This window comes from Phaethon lepturus, unplaced genomic scaffold, assembly GCF_000687285.1.
Source record: "Phaethon lepturus isolate BGI_N335 unplaced genomic scaffold, ASM68728v1 scaffold4269, whole genome shotgun sequence".
NCBI classification, from domain to species: domain Eukaryota; kingdom Metazoa; phylum Chordata; class Aves; order Phaethontiformes; family Phaethontidae; genus Phaethon; species Phaethon lepturus.
Window position 1 is genome coordinate 124,613 of NW_010562780.1, and position 24,951 is coordinate 149,563.

The following is a 24,951-nucleotide window of genomic DNA, read 5'->3' on the forward strand; positions in this document are numbered from 1 at the left end:
ATAAAAAAGTACCAGAATAAAGATTTATGGGAGGAATCAAGGCTTTCCTTTGCTCAGCTTAGCAGCATTCCAGACCACAAAATGCTCTCCTGGGATCATAGAAAACTTGGATGTAGCCTTTGGCTATGCATCCAGAATTAAACTCAGTAGAGAAAATATACTTGCTTCTGATAGGCTTAAGTACAGACTTTGGCTGACACAGGGCTAATTAAAACAATTCTGTTCTCAGTGTACACGTGCAACTTAAGTGCATCCTCTCTTCAGTAAGTATTGCCTAGTGAAGAGGACTGAGTATTTTTCAGATTTTTTAGCAAAATAGTTATAACTTTGCAAAGACAATTGTTGTCCATTTACCATTTACAAGAGAAAGACTTCAATATATAAATATACAAATACATATATCCACACATACAAAAGTGGTTTTCTTTTCAACAGATTGACATACCTCGGCCTGCCTTTCTCACAACTACTGAGAAAAGTTGGAGGTTAAGAACTGAGATGACTGTAGCTCCTAAAAAGAATGTCTGCCCTCAAACAGTCAGCAAACTTCTTAGAGCTCATCAATGATCCTTACTATTCAGGCATGAACATATTCTGATTATATTCTTGGCCAGCTGGCTAAAAACAAAAGCACCAAAGCAGAAATTATGTAGTCACATGAACAGAAGGACAAGCTGGAGCTAAGTTTGGCCGTTTATTTAGCTTGGGCTAAACCAATGTCATGCTGTCTTTACTCAACAGCTTTTAGTTCAAACCTTGATTTGAGCCAATCAAATCAAAATGGAAGTGAAGTAACTTGGCACCTGTCTGAAAAACACTATGTAAATGTGCACATTGGGAGCAGGCTGTGGTATGCCTCCCACTGGCATCCCAGACAAGCGGTTTTACCATGCTGTACCTAAAGGTCCTTAGAGGAGTTTTACAGAACATCACCCTCCATTTTGCAGCAGGCTGGAAGACTGCCAGGAGACAGAAGAGGATTGCTGCACAAGCAAATGATACGAACCCCTTCAATCACACAGGTATGCAACAGCCAGTGAAGAAACGCCCAGCTATCTATTGCTCCTGTATTCATCGTTTCCAGGTTCCACTGCCAATTGTTTAGTACCATGCTGCCACCGATACTCTGTTTCCCCATCCTCCACCCCTGATTGACTTGTTTGTTTTTGACTCATCTGAGGAAGATGATAATGACAGTGAAATTGGAAAGAGACAAGAAGAACGCTCACACTAGAAAACCTAAGTTGGGCCTTTGATCCAATAGATGTAGTGGCCAAGATCTTTGCTATCCAACCTTAATGATACAGTAATTTTGCAATGTGTTTATTGTAGTTACTTCACCTATTTAAAAAGCCAGCATCTCAGGTTGATCATTTTGATAACTGGCCTTGACTGAGGAGGATCTACCAACATCAAGACAGAGAACAGCAGTGCTGCACTGCCAGATTTACAGACGACTTCTGGAGTTCCTCTGACACCACAGGATGATGAATTGACTTCTGTATGAACGGAGATTTTCTGGAGTATTTTTATTTGTGACAAGGGCAGTACTTAACAAATTAACTTACAATATCTATAAAAGATCTGCTGGATAGCCTTTTTTAGAGCAAAAGGCTTAACCAAACCCTAATTCAAACAAATTGCCGTTCAATTGCTAACCAAAGCCAGACGGTGTCAGTGAAATGGTGACTGATATGCAGACACTGACTTTTCCATTTACTGACCAATAGTATCAAAATATTCTTTTTGTTCCCAACTTTAACTGTTATTTCTAGTTGTTGTGTTACTGTCACCGTAGAGACAGATTTCTCCCAACTCTCATGCCCTACCGTACAGTGGATGTGGAAGACAGTCTCCTCCATGCCTGATGCAGGGTAAGCTGGGATTGGAGGTGGTATGAAAGCACTACCTTTGATAGCCATGCTCAGCTACAGGCTTGAACTCACAGAACTAAATGCTCGATCAATTCAATGTTACTTCCTGTAGGAAGAGACCGCAGGCATCTAACCTGCACCTGAGTTTTCCTGCCAAAAGAGAAGACAAGCAAAAAGTATCATCTTCAAACCTGGGCTACAGCAAAAATAGGAGATTCAACCTACAGTGACAATGTAGTTACAGCTTCTTATTTAATTCAGCCACATCACCTTACCAAAACTCCTTAAAAGAATTCTTTTTTTCCTTCCAAAACTCTTTTTTTTTCTCCCATTACAAAAACATAACAAAACAAAAGACAATGCATGTCCTGAAAACTGATTCATATACAGGCTGTGATTGAAAGGTTATACAGCCAAGGGTAATAGACATTTATTTGTCAATAGTTCATTCTATTTCTCTATTTCAGGACAACTTTGACAACTTAATTCACGTTCCCTCACTTTCTTTTCCTTACTGCCCAAGTCTGCAGGACACGGTTTAATTTCCAGTTCCTTCTACAAGTCAAATTCTTCCCAGATCTTTAAATTCTAAAAATTTAAGATTTAAACCTAGAAATTAGAGCAGCAGTAGTATACTTACTGACCATTTCAAAAGGTCACCTTCTACTAAATAGCATTTTCTATTACTTTAAAAATGTTATATACAATCCAAGAAAAAAAAAAATTACACATCTAAACACAGGGTTAATGGTGGCCATGTTGTTTGGTTAAGCATTGTGAGAAAATTAATTCCTAATCCTTCTAGTAATTTTCCAGGTCAAAGCAAGATTAGGTCCACAACAGCACATGTAACTGATGTCTGACAACACACCTTCAGTTAATATCGTTATTTCTTGTCATAGCTTTTTTTTTTTAAAGAAAAGGGTGTTTTTAAAGGAAACATTTGAAGAGAAGTCAAAATGTAAATGGTATATTTGAGTTCGGTTTTGTTTTGTTTTGGTCTTTTAAATCTGCTCACTGGCAAAAATTAATGTTTTCCTAAGTGTTTCCTTTCAGTGGCTTGTAGGAATAGCCATTCCCTAAGACTTCCTTGGCAGCGACATTTAAAACTAGGTAACAGGAACACATTAATCAACTTTTTCTATAACTGATTTCAGAGCAACTTTTCTGTGGAAAAGAGCCCAGGGCAGTACAACTGGATTTATTCGTAAGCATTCAGTTCAATTCCCATTCCCAGGGGGCTGTTTTTTCCTCCCACCGACTGTCTCTGCTTAAAGACAATGATGACTCCACTACTGGAAAATCCGTAACACCTGCCTCATGGAAGATAACTGACCCTACCCGGGTATGATGACAAGGTTCAGTGTGTCACATAAAAAAACACTAGAAAGTTTTGAGTATCTACATCTATTTATTTTTTTATTTGTGAGTTGGTTTTCTGAGGTTCATTTTTATCTGTAAGAGCAAGTCACTTTTATACTATATTTTAAATAAAATCTGAGCCTGTACAGAATACCAAATTACCTGGAATCCCATGTGTTTTGATGTAAACTTACACCAATTTGCTGTGGTAGAGCTCTGGAGCACAACAGGCAAGAGCCAGCATTATAAATCTGAATGATCCAGGACTTTGGGGAATTGGAAAAAAGTGGGTGTTCACTAGCCCTCAGCTCATGGCACTGACAGTATTCACTGCCTGAGGAGAGGTTTCTTGCTCATCTCACAGTTCAGGCGAGAACTGTATGAATAAACAGCACACAGGTTAAAGAAGGTTAGCTGAGAAGCGCTGCTTTGCACAGCATGAGCTCCCTGCTCTACGAAGTTATCTGTCACTCCTACCCAAAACCCACAGGACCCCGGTGCCAGGATTTGCAATTGCCACCTGAGATGTGGGAGCAGGGCTGAGGCACTCCAAGGACTGTATCCAGCTTCTTCAGAACGGCATTTCTTCTCTTGGGACACCTGCTGATAATCTTTACTGCAGAATAGTCTGGCTTTCAAATATTTTACAAAGGCAAAAAATAAAATAAAAATCTGCAAAATTTTATCTTCACACATAGTTTTATTCACTACCTCTAACACCACTCTGGGATGGTGCCCTACAAGTACACATCATGACACCTGAAGTACTTAGATGCAACAGATGTATTGGAATGCGTACATGCCTTCAAACAGCATACACGCATCCTAATTCATAGAAATATCTATGTACATATATTCACAGGCATGTACACCCCACCCAAAATCTCATCTTATTAATGTTATGAAACTACTATAAAACAAAGAATATGAAAACATTCACATACACTATTGTATGTTTTCTTTCTTCTCCTGAACCTACTTTACTGCGGTGTTCCTGAAACAGATAACACGGTATGCTCTGATTAAAGAGATGTTTCTTATGCATTAGGTCACAGAAGAAATTAGCTTGGATAGAAATATGCTTTGGGTAAGTAGGAAGAAAATATGCAACTTCACCAGAAGTATCAGCAAGATTTCTTAAGCACAAACAGCACAGAGTCATCTGTAAATCTCTAAGCTTCCCAAAATTTTGGAAATTTTGGCTCATGATCCTCAAAAATTTTTATTTTTTTCTGAGGATAGGACTCAACTCATGTAATGAATAACTGCTTCCATGGAGCTATACTTGTCAGTTTAATTTCCATATCCAGAATACATTCCATACACAGTCTTGAACACTGAACCTACAGGACAATGTAAGTCTGCCTACAGAAAAATGCACACAGAGATAAGATCTCAAAAAGGTTTTAAAATTACCAGTTCAAGTAGGAAGGTGTGCCTGTGTTTCCAGACTCTCTCTTTGCTAAGAGAGAAATTGTCTTGCATAAACAGAGTGTGACAGATAAAAGTTAGCTTTGACAGCTCCATCTAGAGGCTCATTAAGCACAATTTTAATGGTTAAGAATATGTGGCCTAATGGGTTAATAAGAGCCACATGTGGTGCTTGCTGCTTCTCTGAGCAACACAGCAAAATAAATTCCTAACACCCAGCTGTTTTAACAGCATAACATAAAAATAAAATCCAAAAATTAAATAAATTTCATGAAAGTTTAATATAGTTATGTCTATAAAAGTAAGTAAATATTTTTACATTTTTAATTATTAGCTTCTTTGTTCTATTTAGTTAATAAAATTTATGTAAGAATGGCAATGTTTTAGAAATTGTTCATTTGAATTCACAGTTGAAGTTACATTCATATTTGATTTTACATTTCCAGTTAAAAGATATTTTAAATTTTTAGTAAAACAACCAAATTAATGACAAGCCAACCATTAAAACAAATACACCGACATATACTACAAGAAGTAAATTTCAAAGCTCAGCTCTGACTCAGAAAGCAATTTCTACTCTGTGAAGGACAACTCCTAAACAAATCTAGAGCATCACTGATTTCTAGAGGGAAAAAGCACTGTGTACCCTCAAGTTTGCCCAAGGCTATTCTATAGTAATTCTTAAAAATGCCAAGAACTTAGATGCTTTAGAAAACTGATATAATAACATGACCAAGTTTCTTTAAATAGAACATTTATTCCAACAATCATTTTGAGAATAAATCATTAGAATTGAAGTTCATATTGCAGAGGAAAGAACTGCCAAATTGAGGACTAGGTTTCAAAAACCAGGACTTCAAATTCCAGAAATCAATGTATACAACTAAATCATAAAATACATGTGAGTTAAAATCAGACAAATGTGTGATGTGCTTCATTTCTCCTTGCTACATGTCTGAAAACATTTTGTCTTAAATTACATATACGACTGAGAGGTAGCCAAGGAATAAAACCATTTCACTTATTCCTCCACCACATATAGCTCCCACAACTAACACTGAAGATACATTAAGTTAGGACTCTATGTGCAATCAAAACGTCTACGTAACAACAGTTAAACATATGCTTAAATTCTTCACAGACTTGAGTTTAGAACTGCAAAATAATCCCACACTAGCTATGGCCCAAGTGAAATGTACAATACACATTAAGTTAAACACCCTTTTCAGTTTAATGGTCCAGTACCAGCCCACCTTTCCTTCAAAGGCCATATTTGGATTTGGAAAGTTTAGATGAGCCACGCTGCCGCTGAGTATTTCTCAACTTGCTCAATGGACCAAGTTAGACTCTGTCTAATTTGCATATAAGGTACAGGAAAGCCACGGGTCACAAAGTAAAGAATACTGATATTTGCTTATCTAAAATAGAAAAGGTTGTATTTACAGACAGGAAGCAAATGTGAAAAGAAAATATTCTAAATAAAATATTTTATTAGGAGTTGCTTCATGGCTGGAAAGAAAGTATAATAAAATATTTGATACTGAGGGTCTAAAAAAAACATTGCTGTAGTTATGCATTTACTGCATAGCATCACAGTATTTCCAAGACACCCTGTCCTACAAAATACCTCTATGACTGAAATTGTTTAATGACTAGAAAGCTCTTTATATATTATTTTTGCAGTCAGTCAAGGGAATGAGTTCAGGAACTCATGCATGAGAAAGAGATATTTTTAAGAAGATAAACATGTACAAATGCAGAGATTTCAAGTGTTGGAGCACCTCAAAAAGTAAGTAATTCAACTCTCTTTCTTAACATTTAGAGCAGTTGGGTGTTGGCAGAGCGAGGCGGTGAACTTATTAACAGTTAGGTTACCAGCATATAGATCCTAGCTGTCTACTATGTGCATTAGCCAAGAAATATTCGCTGTTGTTTATTACACTTTGCATATCCTACTTGCAGACTTTCTATCCTTACAGTGAACTTATGCAGAAAAGACAAAAACAACTATCAAACTGAAAATAAAACCATAAAACTCTGCCCTGTCCTTACATGTTTTCAAGCTGCGGGGCAAGCAAAAACAAAACCCCTGTCTCCCTTTGAACTAAAACCTTAGAAAAGTCCTCTGCTTGGACCAGAAGAGCAATGTGATCAGTTATCAGAACCATTATAATAAGGTCTTAAAAACGGGCGGGGAGGGGGGAGCAGGAAAATGAATAGAGCAGCAAGGTCCCATGCACATAACTATCAAGCTTTCACACCCTTTAGCGGTGGCTTGATCAGTCAAAAAACACACACCCCCCAAAACCAAACCAAAACAAACAAAAAAACCCAACTCAAAGGCTGAAAAAAGCTGCAAGGTCTTGAAATCTAGTCTTTTTATATGAAAGAGATAGCTCCACAATGTCTTTATAAGCAGTAGCAGTATACATACATTAATCACTTTGTTACCTGATAGGAAAAGTAAGCAGGCAATGAGAAGGGTAATTTAGCTGATTAACAGCAAATTAATAGGTAGTGAGAACAGGAATCTAGGCTCAACTGAATCCCTTGTGGTAGGCAACCTGCAGTTAGCCACAAGACAATGCAATGTTGTACAGAAGGAGGAAAAAGGAAGGAAGAAAGCGTTAGAGCAATGCAAAATCAGAGGAGCAAAGATGGGAAAACAGTTTTCAGAATGGACAGGAACAGAATGACACCATACATATTTAGTCAAAGGGAACACAGACATTTCATAATTATTAACCTTTCTGAGAGAATAAAGTTTTTCCTAGAGGCCATTTTTCAGCACACTGATTTTAGAAAGCTCAAATAGATCAGTCTATCTACTCAAAGTTGTGGTGAAAGAAAGAAACTGGAATGGTTCCTGTGTCTTAAGTAATTAAGTGCATTATTGTAAGCAAAAGAAGATATCAAAAGATATCAGAGAAATATTAACAGAAAATACTAACCAATAATACTCAGTACCCTACAGTATAACCACTAGGTTTGGACTCAGCAGGATGATCAGAATGAATACACTGAATCCCTGTAACTAAGAACAGGAAACACAATGAACTTTTTCAGAAAATAACAGAATCAGATACTTGTTTGTTCCTAGTTAACTTTATAATTAACTAAAATTAACTCTAAAATTAATAAAAGTACATGTATTATTCTACAATAAGTCAATAGTTTACTGTTTTCTTTCACAGGCTTTCATATTTCACCCAAAAGGGGACAGCTTCCCCATACAGGTGGACAAAAGCAAAGGTTTGGATTTCAGTCCCAAGACCGAAACTCATCCTTCAATATGCTGCACAGACTATCCACAACTATGCAGCTTTACTAAACACAGTTTGATTCATCCTTTACAGTTCACCTTTTCCTCTAAGCTCTCAGATGAAAAGAATAACAGTAAATCCTGAGTAGCAGTTCATGTAACTTTTATGGTATACAAAAAGTATATGCATATACAAAACACTTAATTGTAGGACACAGTGGGGGAAAGGATCATCCTCTGGCCGTACTGCCATGCCATGTTTCAGGATAGCTGAATTTTAACTCCAGTTCACTATATAGCTGCATTTTGAAAAATGCACGGCAGCTAAAATTAGGCCAAGTTTTTCAAAAGCTTTCAGCTCCCTCTTAGACCTTTAAAAATTGCTCCATGACCCACAGCTGCCACTGCTCTTCTCACACCTGCTACCTCCAATGGTTTCTGTATGGAAAAAATATGACTGCTGAATGTTCTTGAGAATTGGTCTTTCATGGAGAAACCTAGAGAAGTCCTGGGTTTCTCTACAAGTCCAAACACTCTCACAGCTCCTGAAATTAAAGCTACCCCGATTATCATGTGTTAAGTCTCTTTGAACATATGATCCTAATTTCTCCATGCTTTAGTATCCCCGCTTTGTAATGATAATACTCATCTTACTGGACAAATTTGTTGCTATTTTATGAATTAGATGTGCAGGAGAAAGGTAAGAGACAAAGAACAAACAATTAATAAATTAATGAACATGTGAAAAATCAAGCAACACAGAAGACAGAGCACGCTAATAGTAGTGAAACATAATGCCTTGCCAACTGCCAGAGACGTAAGAAAGAACTCAAGATTTAACAGTTTGCAACATCCTTTTCTTCCATGTCTCAAATTTCTTTTTTCCTTTTCAGTGCAGGCTGTGAAGAAATCAATTTTTATTTCTATGAATCCTCTTTTTCAACTGAGTAAGAAATTATGATTACAACTAGCCTTTAACTTTGCTTACCTGTCCTCAGAGTTGACATGGTTTCTGGCACCAAGCTTCAACCTCCCTAGCAGTAACTTAACCCTCCAGGGGAATAGAGAAGCACTCAATCTCTTCAGCCCTCCAGCTTCTTCTTTCCCATTTAAAGCCCAGTCCTTCCTCCCTGCCTTTTTTTTCCCCCTCCATTTTTTATCCTTTCCCTCCCTCCCTCCCTCCCTCCCTTCCTCCCTCCCTTCCTTCCTTCCTTCCTTCCTTCCTTCCTTCCTTCCTTCCTTCCTTCCTTCCTTCCTTCCTTCCTTCCTTCCTTCCTTTCCTCCCTCCCTCTCTTTCTTTCTTTCTTTCTTTCTTTCTTTCTTTCTTTCTTTCTTTCTTTCTTTCTTTCTTTCTTTCTTTCTTTCTTTCTTTCTTTCTTTCTTTCTTTCTTTCTTTCTTTCTTTCTTTCTTTCTTTCTTTCTTTCTTTCTTTCTTTCTTTCTTTCTTTCTTTCTTTCTTTCTTTCTTTCTTTCTTTCTTTCTTTCTTTCTTTCTTTCTTTCTTTCTTTCTTCTTTCCCTTCCTCCCTCTTTCTTTATTTTCTAGACTATTCAACCTCAATCTATCCCATCTTTCCTTACATATCATGATTTATAGACCTCAGTCAATCTCGCTACTATTCTGCGAACTCCCTCCAGCATGTTCACAACCAGCATGTTCACAACCTTCTTAAGGTAAACTAGAGAAAGGTCTTTATTAGGTTTTTAAAGGAGAATTCAGACACGTATCTTTCATGACATCCCTCTTTATATGGTTACGTATCTCTGTCTAAGTGTTGGATTTCTTGGCAACAGTATGACTTTCTTCCCACTGATGCTCAGCTTATTTCATTTGCATATGCATGTATGCACTTTACATAATTCCATATAAACAAAACAGATTTCTTACTGCCTAACACCAATTTAATAAGCACTTACTTACAATTTCATAAGCATTGTAAGTAATATCAGCTACTCAAAAGCACTGAATATTGATAGCATTGAATAATGTTAGCACTGACCAAAACTCTGAAACAAGAGCCATTTTAGATTGCATGTTCATTAAAATCTGAATCAGATGTAGATCTAAACTATTGCAGAAGGACTAGAAGATAAATTGAAACTAATTTCTAAGAACTAACAATCTTCCTAGCAAAGGTATTTTATTTTAGACTAAGTTAAAGCTCAGTCACATTTAAAAAAAATTCAGCTCTTTTTAAAACTCCATGTCCAACGCTCCACACAAACAGATGTTAAAATATACTAGCAGATGTTACAGTACAACTTGACTTGCCTACACTCCAGATTTAAAATACCTCAGTGTAAAAGCTTAGCTAAAAACATTTAAAACCAGCCTCCTCTTTTCTACAGCCTTTTCCTGATGTTTTCTTTTGCACCCTACTGCATGCGTGTGGTTTCTCTCTTAGCCCACAAGCTACCTTCCTTGCCAACAATGCTACAGCACTTGGAAGAAATCGCTGGGGCAGGGATTTAATTTACACTTTCCTTTCTCCGGGAGCACCCCTAAGCACGAGCACCCAAATCAGCACTCAAAACACCAAAGGAGGACAGAGGAAGGAGTCAGATCCTCTCTGCCTGGAGCCAAGCCAGCACTGACACATTTGTCTGCAAACCACAGTGTCCCTTTCTCCTCCTGATCTCCAGGTCCTCTCCTCCTGGTCACAATCCCCCTGCCTCACACCTGCACATACACCAAGATCCTAGCAAGTTCCCTGCCCCTAACACTTTCTAACCAGAAGGGTAATGTCATAAGAATGAAATTAAATTGGGTCGCTCTGTTCCTCTGGTAGTGTAAGAAAGGCATTATGAATTAAACAATCACATCTTCACTGAAAGAAACTGGAATGTCATCTCAGGAGGGTTTTTTTTCAAACAAGGGTCCAACTCTACCATGCTCTCCTCAGTCCCAGTTAAATGTATTCATAAGTACACAAAGTGAGTTTTACTTGGGTTTTTACCACGTTGCTGACAATATGCAAGTATTAGGCATATCTTCAAGCCCAGGCAGGGTGAACAAAACACACATTTAGGCAAATACAAGCAATGGGTATGCAAGATGTAAAATCATTAGCACATCTATTTACATAACAGTACATGAGCAGCTTTCAGTACCTCCTCACATTGTTCCAATTTCCAACACTATTTTATCTTCTAGTTTCAAAGACTGCATGACAGAAGTCTAGAATATCTCTTGTATCTATCATGGGATAAAAGAAGTTACGTACAACCTTGTCTGGACACAAATCTACTAGTTCTACACAAACATTTGGTTTTAAACTTTAAAGAAAGTATTTTTTCTCAAACTTACTCAAATCCAATTTGCATTCTTCATTGGATGGCAGTAGGCAGAAGCTGTTCACAGCTTTAAAATGAGGTCTGGATTTCATTTCTAATAGTCTGGTTTACATTATTCCACCAAGTTTTTGAAGCAATACGAATGCAATTTATGCCTTCTAAGAGGACTCCTATTGCCTTGCCAGGACAGTGTTACAACTGAAAACTCAGTCCACCTAATGTTCAACTATTATGGATTTCAGAATAAGGAGTCCTACAGCTCGTATTAATAATAGGATGAAAATTATTATCAGCAATCAGTAATAGTGTCCTGTAAAGGGTGTATATATATATTTTTTTTTTTTTATTATATTACCTTTTTGGACACTGCTACAGAGTTCTTCCTCTAGGTGTACTCCAACATGGAAACAACTTGACATAATTTTTTGGGTCCTCCACCAAAGAGACTAAATCCCAGTGGACTGCAAAGATCATTTATGTTTTGGAAAGAAAGAATCTCCGGTGCTTGTGAATAATTTTCTTAATAATTCTGAAGAAATACATATTAAATGGTTACAGTAAATAGCAGGGGATATACTAGCCAAATTAGCTTGCTTTGTATTTTTGAATATCACTTTCAGAAGGTTTTTTATGCTCAGAAGACAGGGTAATGCAATCCTAAACAGTGTTTCTAGAAAATGCAAAAGTTAAAAAATAACTTTTGCCCAGTATCTACTTTATATGTCATTTTTGGCTATTGATTTTCAAGACAGCCTTATCCACCCTACCTAGACCTTATATTTCTATGGGGCATCATTTTCTTTTAAACATCTTAGACATGTAGGCTGTCTTCCATAGAAAACTTCTATTTTAGTTGTTCAATATAGAATTGAACATAGTACATCTTTATTACTCAGTCGCTGATTGCTTTATATTGGCACTCACCAAATGTGAACTTTAATTTTAAGATCTTGTTTTTTCTTGGTAAGGCTGTTCAAAGTTAAAAAGTTTATTTGCAATATTTCTATCTTACTAGCCCCATTTGTGTTACTTTGGCACCAGATTTCTGACTGAGCTGATATTTAGATAAGAGAGGATGGATTCCAGACCCTCCTGGGCTTATAAACTAAAGTGCTACAACTCGGGACCTGTGCAGTATCTCTCCCAAATTACAAGCAATGCACTGAAGGAATAGTGAGTGAAATTCTGCTTACAGCAATTCTGCTAAATTGCAAAGAATGGGATTCTGACCTCGGTTACTATAGGGGCATTTTTTAATTATTTGTATAAATTTTTTAGCACTACACCCTTTTACTATGTTATTTTTTCTTTTAAAACACTGAAGGATTTCTAAAATATTTTCTTAGGTAATAAAATTTCCCGCCTTTCCATCTATTCTTATGAAATACTGTAGTTTTTTCAAGTACCGATGAAAATTTAATTCCAAAAATAATTGGATACTTTACTACCAAAAATGCTTCTGCTTACTCATATCTATTCACATTTCCTAGCTCTTTTTCTGTACTATACTCCCAGCTTTAGAGAATTTCCACTACTTTTCCCATGAGAAGGGTTGTAAAAGTCATATCAAGCTCAGGTAAAAACATATCTCACAGCTATTAAATTAATAAACATATTTATGTAACTAATGTATTGCATACACAGACACATACATATACATATATACAGATATATATATGTATATATATTCTGAATAATAACACAGTGCTAGCTTACTGACAACTAGAGATAAGGTCTCAAGGAATGTTCAACAATGTTAACCAAGTATTGAGTTAGCAGTGGTCAGACAAGTCCCTAACATACTCTTATTTATAATTTTTATTGAAATACAGTGAGGTAGCACTGTGATATGATACAGACCAAGGCCTCCATTGTCTAAAGGAAAAGTCTAAATATCTGTCTTGGAGGTAAGAAAGAACTTGATCCAGTTATCGATAATACGACATTTGAAATCCTCTGGGATTTGTTACACTGAGAGAAAAAAGTCCAATACTTAATGTATGGCAGGAAATTGGTCAAAAGTTGAGATCACTGTCATAAGCCTGAAAGCAACCATCCAAAGGTTTTACTTACAAAGGACCTTTATAGTGCAAATATATCAGCATATTGATATCAGTATCAATGACTTTCAGCCAGGACTCGATCTTCACATCAATGACCTTCCAGTTCATAATGATAACCCAGACTGAATATGGGAAATCCTTTCTACTTCATAAGCAACCTCAAACTGATGCACATAAATGAAAGCAAATAACAAAGATGGAAAGGAAATGCTGTATTACAGACCGCTACTACCAACAGAGGAAGTCAGGGAAAACTACACAAATCCAAACATCAGCATAAAACATTGCCACAAAATAAGGAAGAGAGATGCGCTTCTCTTAGAAAGACAGAATAGTTGAGACTTGAAGGAACCTCTGCAGGGCCCTAGCTCAAATGTCCTTGTTCAAAAGCAGGGTCAGCTAGAGCAGATTGCTCAGAGCCTTCTCCATTTGGGTTTTCAGCATCTCCAAGGATAGAGACTGTACAACATCTCTGTGTGATATGTTCTAGTGTTTGACCACCCCTGCAGCCAAAAAAGCAAGTTATGTCTAAGTGGAATCTGGATTAAGATTTCAGGGGCATGATCATCACCACTCCCTAGAAATGGGCAGAAAAGCAAGCTTCCATGTTTTGAATGGAAAAGTTCATGCTTAGAAAGTTAAAACACGCAGCTACTCAGATGGGAGAGGAAAGAAATGTCTCTTTTTATACGTACAACTGGAGCTTTAGGGGATGTCAGGAGACCACATCAGATAAAGGAAGACAGACAGCTTAGCATATATGAATCAAAGACATGTCAGGAAACAGTGCCAGGAATAAAAGGCAATGCAGGCAAGCCGTTGGCATTTTGAGTATGAACACCAGCAGAAAATCTCCAAGACACAAACACAGGTAATTAAACTAAAGAGCTAAAAGCTACTTCCAAAGACACAAAAAGCTTTTAGCTCACTGTAGTGTAGTGTCACTTAGAGACAAGTTAGGGTTATAAGACAGTTCGTAGGTTCTACCACAGTGTTTTCTGATGATGCTTATTTTATCTGTTCACCATTCATTAATTTAATTAACTTCTTCATCCAGAAGAAAGGCTTTGTTTAAAAGCACACAGTGTACTACACTTATTCCTTACTGCTGAGTTTTACCATAAACAGATGAAGATAAACTGAAATAACAGATTTTAAACATATTTGTAAGCTTGGGAGCAAAATCGTCTAGACAAGTTCAGCAATTCTCATGTCTTTCCTACATAAAATCCCCTTGCCCCATATCCTGTCCTTCTTTACAATGAACTCTGGCATTTTTTATTAAATGTAGTAAAATTTTGCACATCTTAAGATGGAGGTGTCAGTAGATTATGATGCTTTATAATGGTCTTCTCAGATTGTTACAGGACTCACTTTCCATTTCAATTAATTCACAGAAAATTATTCTGCATACAGACAAAAGGATGAAGCAATGACCAAAGGAGTACAGATACCATCAAGAGAATAAACTGGAACCCTTAAATCTTGTCAGCTCTAGGTGACAGAAGGAAGAGAATGAGAAAGAAACTCATCAGCTGATGCTGCCTGTAACGACCTCATCTAAGAATGCAAAAGGAAACATTGTAAACCAAATGTAAACAGGTATAAGACACTTCTCAATTTGGAAAAAAAAAGGTAAGGGGAAAAGCAAAGGTGTATGTTGAAAAAACAGGCAAAAGAGAGAGAAAAATACAGAAATTTTTTTTCCCCCAAACCATGGCCATGTGCATAATAGACATAAAAGTCCTTACCTTTTTCACTGACACTTTCACTTTCTATCTCCACATCTTCACAGCTAGTATATTCTGGTGTTGATGCCCCTTCTTCCTCTGAGCTACTAACTGACATCTGCCTTTTCTTTCCGCCTCTTTTTGCTCTATGAGGCTTTGGAGGGGATGGCCGCACTGATTCCGACTGGTCAGAGCTAAGGGAATCATTCCTTAGCATGGTCTCCATTTTCTCCCGCTTTGCTTTTCGCATGAGAATAGCAGAGCTAGGATCAAGGCGGCTCTGTTTTTTAAAGGAATCGTGGTTCTTGTATTCTACGTGTTCTATAGGAACTGGACTATGCCTGAGAGTTGGTGGGCTATGATTAGTTAATTGTTTAGAAACAGAAACTCTTACATCACCTGTTCTGTCTATAGAGTACGACCTCTGAGTTTCCACAAGAGATTTTCTGTCCTGAGTTCCCTGTAATTGTGAGCGTTTTCCTAATTTATTCTCAGGTACCTCCGCTTCCTCCATTTCTGTATGTGGCAAAGCTACATCACTGTGTCTTCTCTCATGCCGTGCTTTAGAAACCTTTGCATGCATGCGCATCTGCTGTTCCTCAGGATGCGGTTTTACAGGATATCTTGCCAGATTGGGGTCACTCCTGTAACGAGTATGATATTCATCTTCCTTCCTTTGTTTTTCATCATCAGGCACTTTGCCTTCCTCAAGTTTCTCTGGCAAGTCTGGGTAGTCCTGTGACTTGCCTTTCTCCAGCCTTCTACCTTCATGCCGTTCTTTACGCTCCCTGTCATCTGCTGGTCCTTTTTGAAGTGAGGATTTTGGCACACGCTTACGCTCACTCTTTAAGCCTTTGCCATTCTGGTCTGAAACCAATATCGTCTTCTTCCTACAATGAAAAGGAGTACAATAATTGGAAGAATTGAATGCAAAGTAAAGATACTTGTGTACACTGTCACAGTAAATAGATTATAGGACAGGATAAGCTATGCCAAAACACACAGAAAGGTACTGGATGCATTAACATGAATTAAATCTATTGATCCTTCCAGCAGTACTTTTATTTTCCAATACCAAACAACTTCCAGAGTCCATAAAAACATAAATTAATGAGTAAAATCACAAAGAATATGAACATGTATAAATGCAGATAAAAATAATTTACCCATGTTAAGTAGAAAGACTCAAAGTTGTCTTGATAGTAACTGCAGCACTATGACAGAGTATTGGAGTATGTTCTCCATTTTTCTGGCAGCAGTCATGAAGGTTACAGAATAACCACATATACAAAATTCACTTCAAGCACCCTGACAGTATAAATATGAACACCATCAAGTGGAGTATCTCCCACAATGACATTACAGAAAGAATTAATATGGATATTAAAAAAATGCAAAAGAGAATATATCCAGAACAATAATATTTGACCTAGTTTGCTTTATCTTATTAAAACTCTAAAAGGAAGTGACCATTTCATAAGCATATAAAGAAAAGCAAATTGACTTCTTGAGATAAATTAATGGCATTCCTTTCTCCGGTAATAAAAGAGGATGAAAAATGTAATTTATTTCCCTATACAGCCTAAGTACAAAATAATGAATAATGATGCTGCCTGAAAATTATGATCTCTCCTCTTTCATCTTCTGCTTTGGGAGAATAAGCAAGCCAAAGAATCATAAAATCCCCTTATAGTGTATATTGTTATTTCTCTCATCATTCCAATTGACTTGTTGTTTACCAGTTCCCATATGAATCCATCAATTTTGAATAAAGGTGAACACAGCTATACACTGTTATTTTAGATGAACTTGCACCGGGACAAAGCCACTGGGCCTTTGTTTTGTGGCATTGAATCTTCCCTTCCACAACTGATACGTCTTTGGATTACGTATCACAGATATTCACAGATGCATCTGACAGGACAGGTGAAGTTGGATACCATCCAAAGTTAAGCTGCTGTGTCCTTTTTCTCCATCTCCTGCCCCTCCTGAGTTTTTGGCAATAAATGGGACCTGAGCTTACCATAGATATGTCCATTCAGAACCCTTGGACTTCATTTGGAAGTCTCAGTGACAAGCAGAGAACCTCACTATTGTATAATTAATATAATCATCTCACTTTTGGACAGCAAAGCAGAAATAGAAAGCATTTTGCTGCCCTAAGATTGACCTTTAGATGAGTGATGACTGCTCTGGGGGCCCTTCCAGTGTTGGGGGCAAAAAGTCAACAGAATCAGGGGAGGGCACCATGTGTTCGTTTACATCATACATGTACAAAACACTAACCTGAGTTTTGGTCCAGTTAAACTCAGACGGTCCTCACCCACACAGTAAGTTACTAGCCACTCTTTCTCATCCATTTTAAACTTCACCAGCCATGAAAAAAAAATCATCAACCATTCTGGCCAATAGAGAATCTTCTGTGGCAGACTCTTGTTTTCTTGCCACAGGCTCCCTCCTCGACTGCTCTGCCATCTGCCAGGCAGCAGCCAAAAGAACAGCAACTGCTTCATCACATTATCCTCTCTTGATTTGCTGCTCCTCAACTCATTCATTACAGTGAAGGCAGCTCAGGAATTTACTCATTTACTCACTTAAAACGTAATCGTTTGCTACCCGTTGGCTTTATTGTTGCATACAACTTGCTCTAAATTCAAGATGGTACTGTTGCTGTTCTTCATGAATGTTTACTTTCCAGGTATAAATGAGCTCTTCTAATAGTTCCTGGTTTATTATTAGAAATAATACAATCATTGATAAAAAGATAACACATAATGATATCTGACAGAACTCCACAGGGTGGGTTTTTTGTTTATTGGGATTTGGGGGGGGGTGTTATTTTTTTAAATTTTAGTACATTATTTCTTCAAGTTAAAGGCTTGCTTTTTGTTTCGTAACTCTAAAACACCTGCCAGATTTAAAAGTAACCTACAATTCTATATTAAAAGCTTATGAAAATGCATTGAAATACATAGAAATATCCCTAAAATACAATTTTTTTTTGTCATTTCTGTTGCACAGACCAAATCAGACAATGTATTTGCTAGTGAACACTGATCGTTCCATGGTCAGTAAATCAATTTATTCTTTGTTCTTACATGCAAGGCCCAGCTGAAAGCCCTGCATAATATTATTGAACTAGCATTTATAATTGCAAGGCTCTGCCAAGACAAAAAGCATTACCTCTCCCTTGGTTCACTTCTAGACCTTGAGGAAACTTGCTTTTGGTCCAGGCCCATAGCCGGCTGCGACACTTCTGCTCCTTTCCTCCGGTCAGACTGCACGCTGGAAGAAGAGATTTCCTGTGAAGAGGCAGTTGCTGTACTTAAGGGAGTCTGTGATCTCGATCGCTCTTGAAGTCTTGCTTTCTTTTCTCTCGGTGCATCCGAGCTTCCACCAGTCGCTGTATCACTCAGCGTTCCGTCCTGGCTGGGTGACGGCTGCGGTCCACTTCCAAAAAACCATGCTCCAGATTTCGTTAGGATTTCTTGTTGCTTTCGACATAAATTGCATACCCACATAACCTAGTTGAAGACAACAAGAAGAGTCAGTGGAGCTACCCCTCAGACCCTGAAATACATGCTCGCTATCACAGAGCAGGTACGATCTCGCTTTCCTCTAAACTGGTGAGGCTGGTGCTCATGACAGGACCCAGAACATGCTTCTCCAAGCACCGACTGCACTGGCTAGAGCCAAGCATCCTACAGGCACATGCTATGCGAGCTTCTCCAAAATGTGCTGTCAATATACGTCAGTCCTACCTGTAGCAATCCCCCCTCAGCCCAGCCCTAGCTCTCTTCTGAATAAACACTGACAACACGACCAACACTTGTTGCTCATGTTGATGTAGTTGGCGGGGTGGGTTGAGTTGTTTTCGTTGGTGTGGATCGCTGTCAAGACAAGCCTACCAGACTGTGAATGGGACTTGTACCTCGGGTGGCAGAGTCCTGCCCAGCTAACTCCCAACTTCTACCACCACAGAAAACTGACACAGTATTTCCCTTTAATTAATTTTTTCTCACGTAACATAACTCAACATTATCCTGCAAATAAACTCAGCATTTACTCTGCATTGTTTTAGCTACATCCACAACAACTACTTACCAGAGATGTAAGGTAAGACCTAAGAAGCCTACTAATAGAGAACTAAACACACCAATGAAAAGAATGCAAAAGTACCATATTTTGTACTACTTGGAAATGATCATTTACCATCACTCTGAGTTATACCTGGAAATAATAAATAAATAAATTAAACATTGTCCCTGGCAATCCCAATTAAGCTGTGTAGATAAATGCTGCTTCTTAAGATTTTTTTTTTATTCCACATCCACAGATAAACAGGAGCACACACAGTAAAGAAAAACTCCATGTTTGAAGTCTATGCAGTACAAGACAGTCTTATGTACAGGCGTAAATCATCAGAGAAAAATAAAAGGTTAAGCAGGACTCTAAAGTGTGTGAATATTTAAAAAAAAATTTGAGACAAAGACAAAAGGAGTTTTGAGGCAGAAGAACAAAAAAGGCAAAATGCATGAAGAATACACAAGAAGTAGAAATTTGTCAGAAATAAGGAGAGAGGGGAAACAAAGCTGACAACTAATAGGGAAAATGGTAAAGAAAATCTTTTTGTTTCATGTGGAAATATGTAAAAGAATGGGTAAAACTTTAAAGAGGCTAAGAAGGATGACAAGAGTTGGAATGAAAAATATGCTTAAAACTATTTTGTGGAAACACAGGAATGATGCAACAATTTCAAAATTGTACAGCACTTAAAAGGAACAGAAAAAACGATCACTTCAGGGAAGAAATTGCAACAGGACAAAGCTCTGGTACTGAGCTCTCTTATTCTCTGGCCTGGGGAGGAAGTGCATGGCTTACATGGAATGATGAAAATTTTAGGCATTTTACAAAATTAACATAAATAAAATTTATTTAAAGCATCCTAAAATAGACTGTCTCTTTAGGTCTGAAGAATACATCAAAACTTCCAATACCATTCCTGCACTGGTTGACCAAATCACACTGAGACAACATCCAACTCTTTTCCCTGTATCTGGATTGTACCTTTACCAAAAGATGACTGTTATGTTTCTTCTATTTAAGAAGGATAATAAAATACCTATTAAGATTTTAATGAATTAAAAAAAAAACTTAATCTCCAACAGTGACACAAACATGTATTATGATAAAAACAGATAACCCTCAGTAGGATAATAGGAACAGCAACTTCAACAAAATAAATGCTAGTCCTTTAACATAAAAAAACCATTTATTCTCAAATGTCTTATTTCCTTCATCTAGTACACTGAACAAAACAGAGATTCAGCTTATCAGACTATCTGTTCTAATAGAACGGATTTTAGTCTATCTGTTTTAGTCTATTATTATTACCAGGATTTAAAAAACCAGCAAGACTAAAAGGAAAAAACCACCACATTTTTAAATGTTTTTATGGACTCTGACACAATTGTTAGCTCATTAGGCAGCAAGAGTGTGCATGCACATGTGTCTGTTTATAAAATGCTAGAAACCAAAGTCATTAATGAAATATGTCATTGCCTGTATTTTCCCAGTTTACAGAGAAAGTTGAAAAAAGTGTTAATAAAAATTAAATCAACTAGAGTTTGTTTAAAGGAAGGATAAGGAATATTAAAGTAAAATTTAAATATTCTAATCAAATTGCATATATTTGTACGTATGCAAGCACATTTAAATGTGTAAAGATGGTAATAGACTTCATTTACAATTTAATGCATTTGATCATTTAAAATATGTATAAGGTATGTAATAAACTTTAAGAAATTACCATTAATTTACATAATCTTCATATTTTGAAATTAATTTATGCAAAATATTATTAAATCCAAACAAATACAAATAGCTAATGCACAAATAGACACAGAAAAAATACAAAATACAAAAAGAATAAAATACTAAACATGTAAATACAAACCCATTTTCTTACAGTTGTCTTTAAACACTGCAGTTTGGACACAATACATACCAATCACTACAGATTACACATGTAGGAAATCTGCATTATACTCACATAGAAGCTACACTACCATCCTTGTTTAGGAATCTCTTCAGGACTTAATAAATGCTATATTTGCTTTGAGATATTTTCAGTCCAAAAGGAAAAATAATAAAAGCTTTTCTTTATGAGGAAAAGAAAGCCAAAATTGAAGTGACAGAGCAGTTCCAGTGATAAAACTGTATCTTGAAAAACATTTTTGGAAAAGTATGTGGAGCAAGCAATTTAGCAGCATGCAGGAATTATATCCTGATTGAATACACTGGGATGTGGTCCAAACTAATCTAAACTACAGCAGATCTGTGTAATAACTTATCTTAACAATCCACAGATGTTAGGCAACCAAACAAATGCTCTGATGAAGGATTACAGTTCTCTAATGCGGCTTCTGGACCTCCACGCGATGCATCAGTAAAATGATGAGTGTTCGACAATTTTACTCTGGTCTGTCACTTCAAAAATAGTCTCTGTTTACACTTTTCTGGATGGTGAGCTCTGATGCAGTCCTACAGTAAGTTATTCAAGACATCCAGAGTCTGATTTTTGTTGTTGGGTTTGTTCCTCGTTTCTGGCATCCTCACATAGGTCAATGCATACCCACACAGGAAGCTATTAAAGAGAACCAGTGAAAGGGTGCTCCTCATTCAAAAGGTTCATGTGCATGGCTCTAGAATAATGTGCATTTTCATAGCATAGCAAAGCATTCTGGGCTTTACTGCTACATAACAAAAACAAAGTGGCACATACAGGACTCAGTGGAGGTGGGTCAACAGTTCCCACACAGATTCACGTGAAAAATTTACAGGCTGCGTGAAAACATGCTAGAAGGATCCCATGCTTGCCTTCATGTGGAATATGGGGTATTTCATTCACAGAAAAAATATTCCTCAAACTTACTCTTACAGGTACTGTTGAATGTGATCCACAATGAGTAGGAACAGTATTCCTGTACTAACACAACATGAAATTCCAACTTGAAAGAGCCCATAGTAAATAATATATACAAGTACACACACAGAGAAAAAGAGCATTTTCAGTTACAAAAATAAGAACACTTCTTCATGATTACATATTTCAAAACTGCATTTTAGAATGCAGCAAAAGGCTTTTTTCAAATTCAAATTTGGAGACTTCCAAACATGCATTGTAAGGCTAAAGTCACATTAGGGTGAGACACAAACTTTATAGCAAATTTGTGTGACACATGTCAAGCAAAACTCAGGCTAAGGTCAGAGCAAGTTCCCCCAATCCTTCACCCAAGCCCAGATTCTGAGGAGGCTCCATAAGGAGCACCGTCCTCCACGCTTCATGAGTTTAGAAATAGCAAACCCACAGTTACACTGACTGCCATGCATCCTGCTTCATCTCTGTACAGCAAATTAGGTAACAAGTGTGCTAATGCAGCAGGCCACATGCTGTTCCTTACTGAACCTTCACGCTATCTTAATTATTTCTTCTGAAGGGTGTATACACAACATGTTCTCAGTTTACTGCTTTTGTTAGCGTTCCTTTATCCACCGTTATCCACTAGTTATTTCAGACAGATCTAATTGGACAGACCATCTTCTCTGCCTGAGGCACCATTAACTTCAGCAGAGCTCTGCTATCATCCTACAAATCACCTCTTGGAAGTCAAAGAGAAGCAATGTTATCAATTTGCTCTTACAACACTATTGAATCACAGAATAAAGTTAGACTATATATCACTTAATGTTTCTGGGATAACATAAAACATGCAGCAAACCGTGAAATTAGTATACAACATTGCATTTATCTCTTTCGCTCTGTCAAAATTAATTCTGTAATAAAACCCTAGCGTAAATGTCATGAGGGCTTCACTCCACTAAAATGTAAATAAATTAAGCTGAAAATCTACCTGAATCCTTACATTAGCCCAAAATCTAAATAAATAAACAACTCCACCTTTCTAATTAAAATGTGCTTGTGAATCCAAGCTTTCATTAACTATATTTTTTAAAATTGTACAGAGAGCTGATTTCATACAATGGTTCCTGGTCACCAAAAGGGAAGGTCTTCTCCCCACCTCCCTCCACTCTTGCTCTTCTTTCTCCCTATCTGGGTTTGTCCTCTCACTTCCTTGCTCCCAGCTTCGCCATACCACATACTCCCTTGTATCCTCTTCCTTGACTGTCAGGTCCTCCCAGGAGCCACTTGCATTTAAAAACATAGTAGAAATGTATCTGTATATTTAAATCAGTTTAAATTTTTTGTTGCATCTATTTTTCTGATGGAGGGGTATGATGAATAGTGAAATCATGTGGCAAGGAAGAGAGGCAAATGGGGGGAAAGAGGATTTTTCTCTATGGCAGTGGCTCACCACCTCCTGTTAAACTACAGAAAAGTTTTTGAGTACTGAAGCCAAATGAGACGAAATAACCTGCATCTATGCTAGCATCTCTGCTCTACTTCAAAGCAAGATGGCTGCACACCAACTGCCTCCTGGAGGTGCGCCTTAGAGGACCCCAACTCCCAAACCACCAGGAAAAATTTATGAGAAAGTGCTAGTGGGCAGAAGACCAAGAGCGTGCCAAGCAGCCTTCTGTCAGTTTACCAGCACAAATACTCTAACACCTAGGAATAGTCCCAGATTAGGTTTAATTTGCTAGTAAAGAAATAGCTTAGGAGTCTAGGTTCTGCTTTTGATGAAGCCTGTCATCTAGACTGAAGGGTTCAAAAGGACAGTACAATTCTCTACCATCCTCCTCTCCAAGCAGGGAGAGGACCACTTTGCCCACACTGATGCTCATCAGAAATATGGGGCTCAGCCATTTCAGGACTGTGACATTAAAGCCATTTTAGCAATCCTTGTTCTTCCATCCCTGTGCAGAACAGATTTTCTTCAAAACTTACATTTTCAGCTTGATATTTTTATCCCAGTTTGGCACAAAAATTAGGTTTATGCTGACAGCTGATTGGTTTCTTCCCCCTTTTTCTCCCTACACCCGCCAATAATCTTTTAACCCACTGGACAAACGCAATTAAATTTTGCACAGACATGGAATTTTTCAAGGGATTGTGTTCTTAAAAGTTTCATGAAGTAGGCAGGTCTATAGGAGCCGTATAAATATTTCACTAGTTTGCAATCTTTCATTGGCATCACAGGATCTATACAGCAATTCAACCGCAAGACATGTTCATAGGGAACGAGGTCCCACTGTTCACAGAACTACATGTCACCTTAAAGTCTGTGGTACAACTACATCTTTGGCTGAGAGCATCCAGGAGGGATGTTTAAAAGCCCACCTTATCAGAATTTTCCACTTGCACTGGAGAGCGCACTGCATACTCTTTTCCTGCTTGCCTTTCGTAGTTAACTCAGATGTTAACTTTCCAAGTCAGATCCTATGTGTACGAATAAGGATGAGAGTAAGGTGCTTACCTTTTGTCTGTTTACACAGCAATGCCTATAGGCATGGCAGGTATTTCAGTTTCCATGCAAAGAGAATCCACTCACTCTCAAGTAGACACAATAAAATGAAATCCTGTGTCTAATGACAGGCTAGTGCCATTAGAGATAAGTCAGCATATCGTACCTGGCTGCCACATGCCACTTAAGAAGGCAGAAACCTCCCACGGGAGTTATGACACACCTGCCAGCCATATGTATACATCTGCATCAGATACCTACTTTTAGGCAATGGAACACAGTTGATACATTGATCGTAATCTTACTCCTGGCCTAAATTTCTAAACCCACAACTGCAAACTGCCAATAGAAAAATGCAGAAAAGGTGCACAGGAGCACTGATTCAAGGAGATAGCATCAACGGGATTTTTTATGCCAGTTTTGTTGACACTGCTGCTAGCAACAGCATTACTAGTAATTTTAAGATAAAATAAACCAAAAAACAACTGACTTTCTTCACGTGCCTTTCTGCC

The 24,951-nt window shown here is 37.5% G+C and overlaps 1 protein-coding gene across 1 annotated transcript in view; it reads right to left on the reverse strand.

Moving 5' to 3' along the window:
• LOC104626465 (regulating synaptic membrane exocytosis protein 1-like) overlaps positions 1–24,951 on the reverse strand; it is a gene marked incomplete at its 3' end in the record, with an annotated part of 211,901 nt that overhangs the window by 120,700 nt on the left and 66,250 nt on the right. The window contains exons 6-8 of the mRNA XM_010294397.1: positions 21,949–22,002; positions 18,198–18,538; positions 15,036–15,904 (exon numbers count right to left, since the gene is read on the reverse strand). Coding sequence (XP_010292699.1) covers positions 15,036–15,904; positions 18,198–18,538; positions 21,949–22,002 — 1,264 coding nt within the window. The remainder of the gene's footprint in view (positions 1–15,035; positions 15,905–18,197; positions 18,539–21,948; positions 22,003–24,951) is intronic.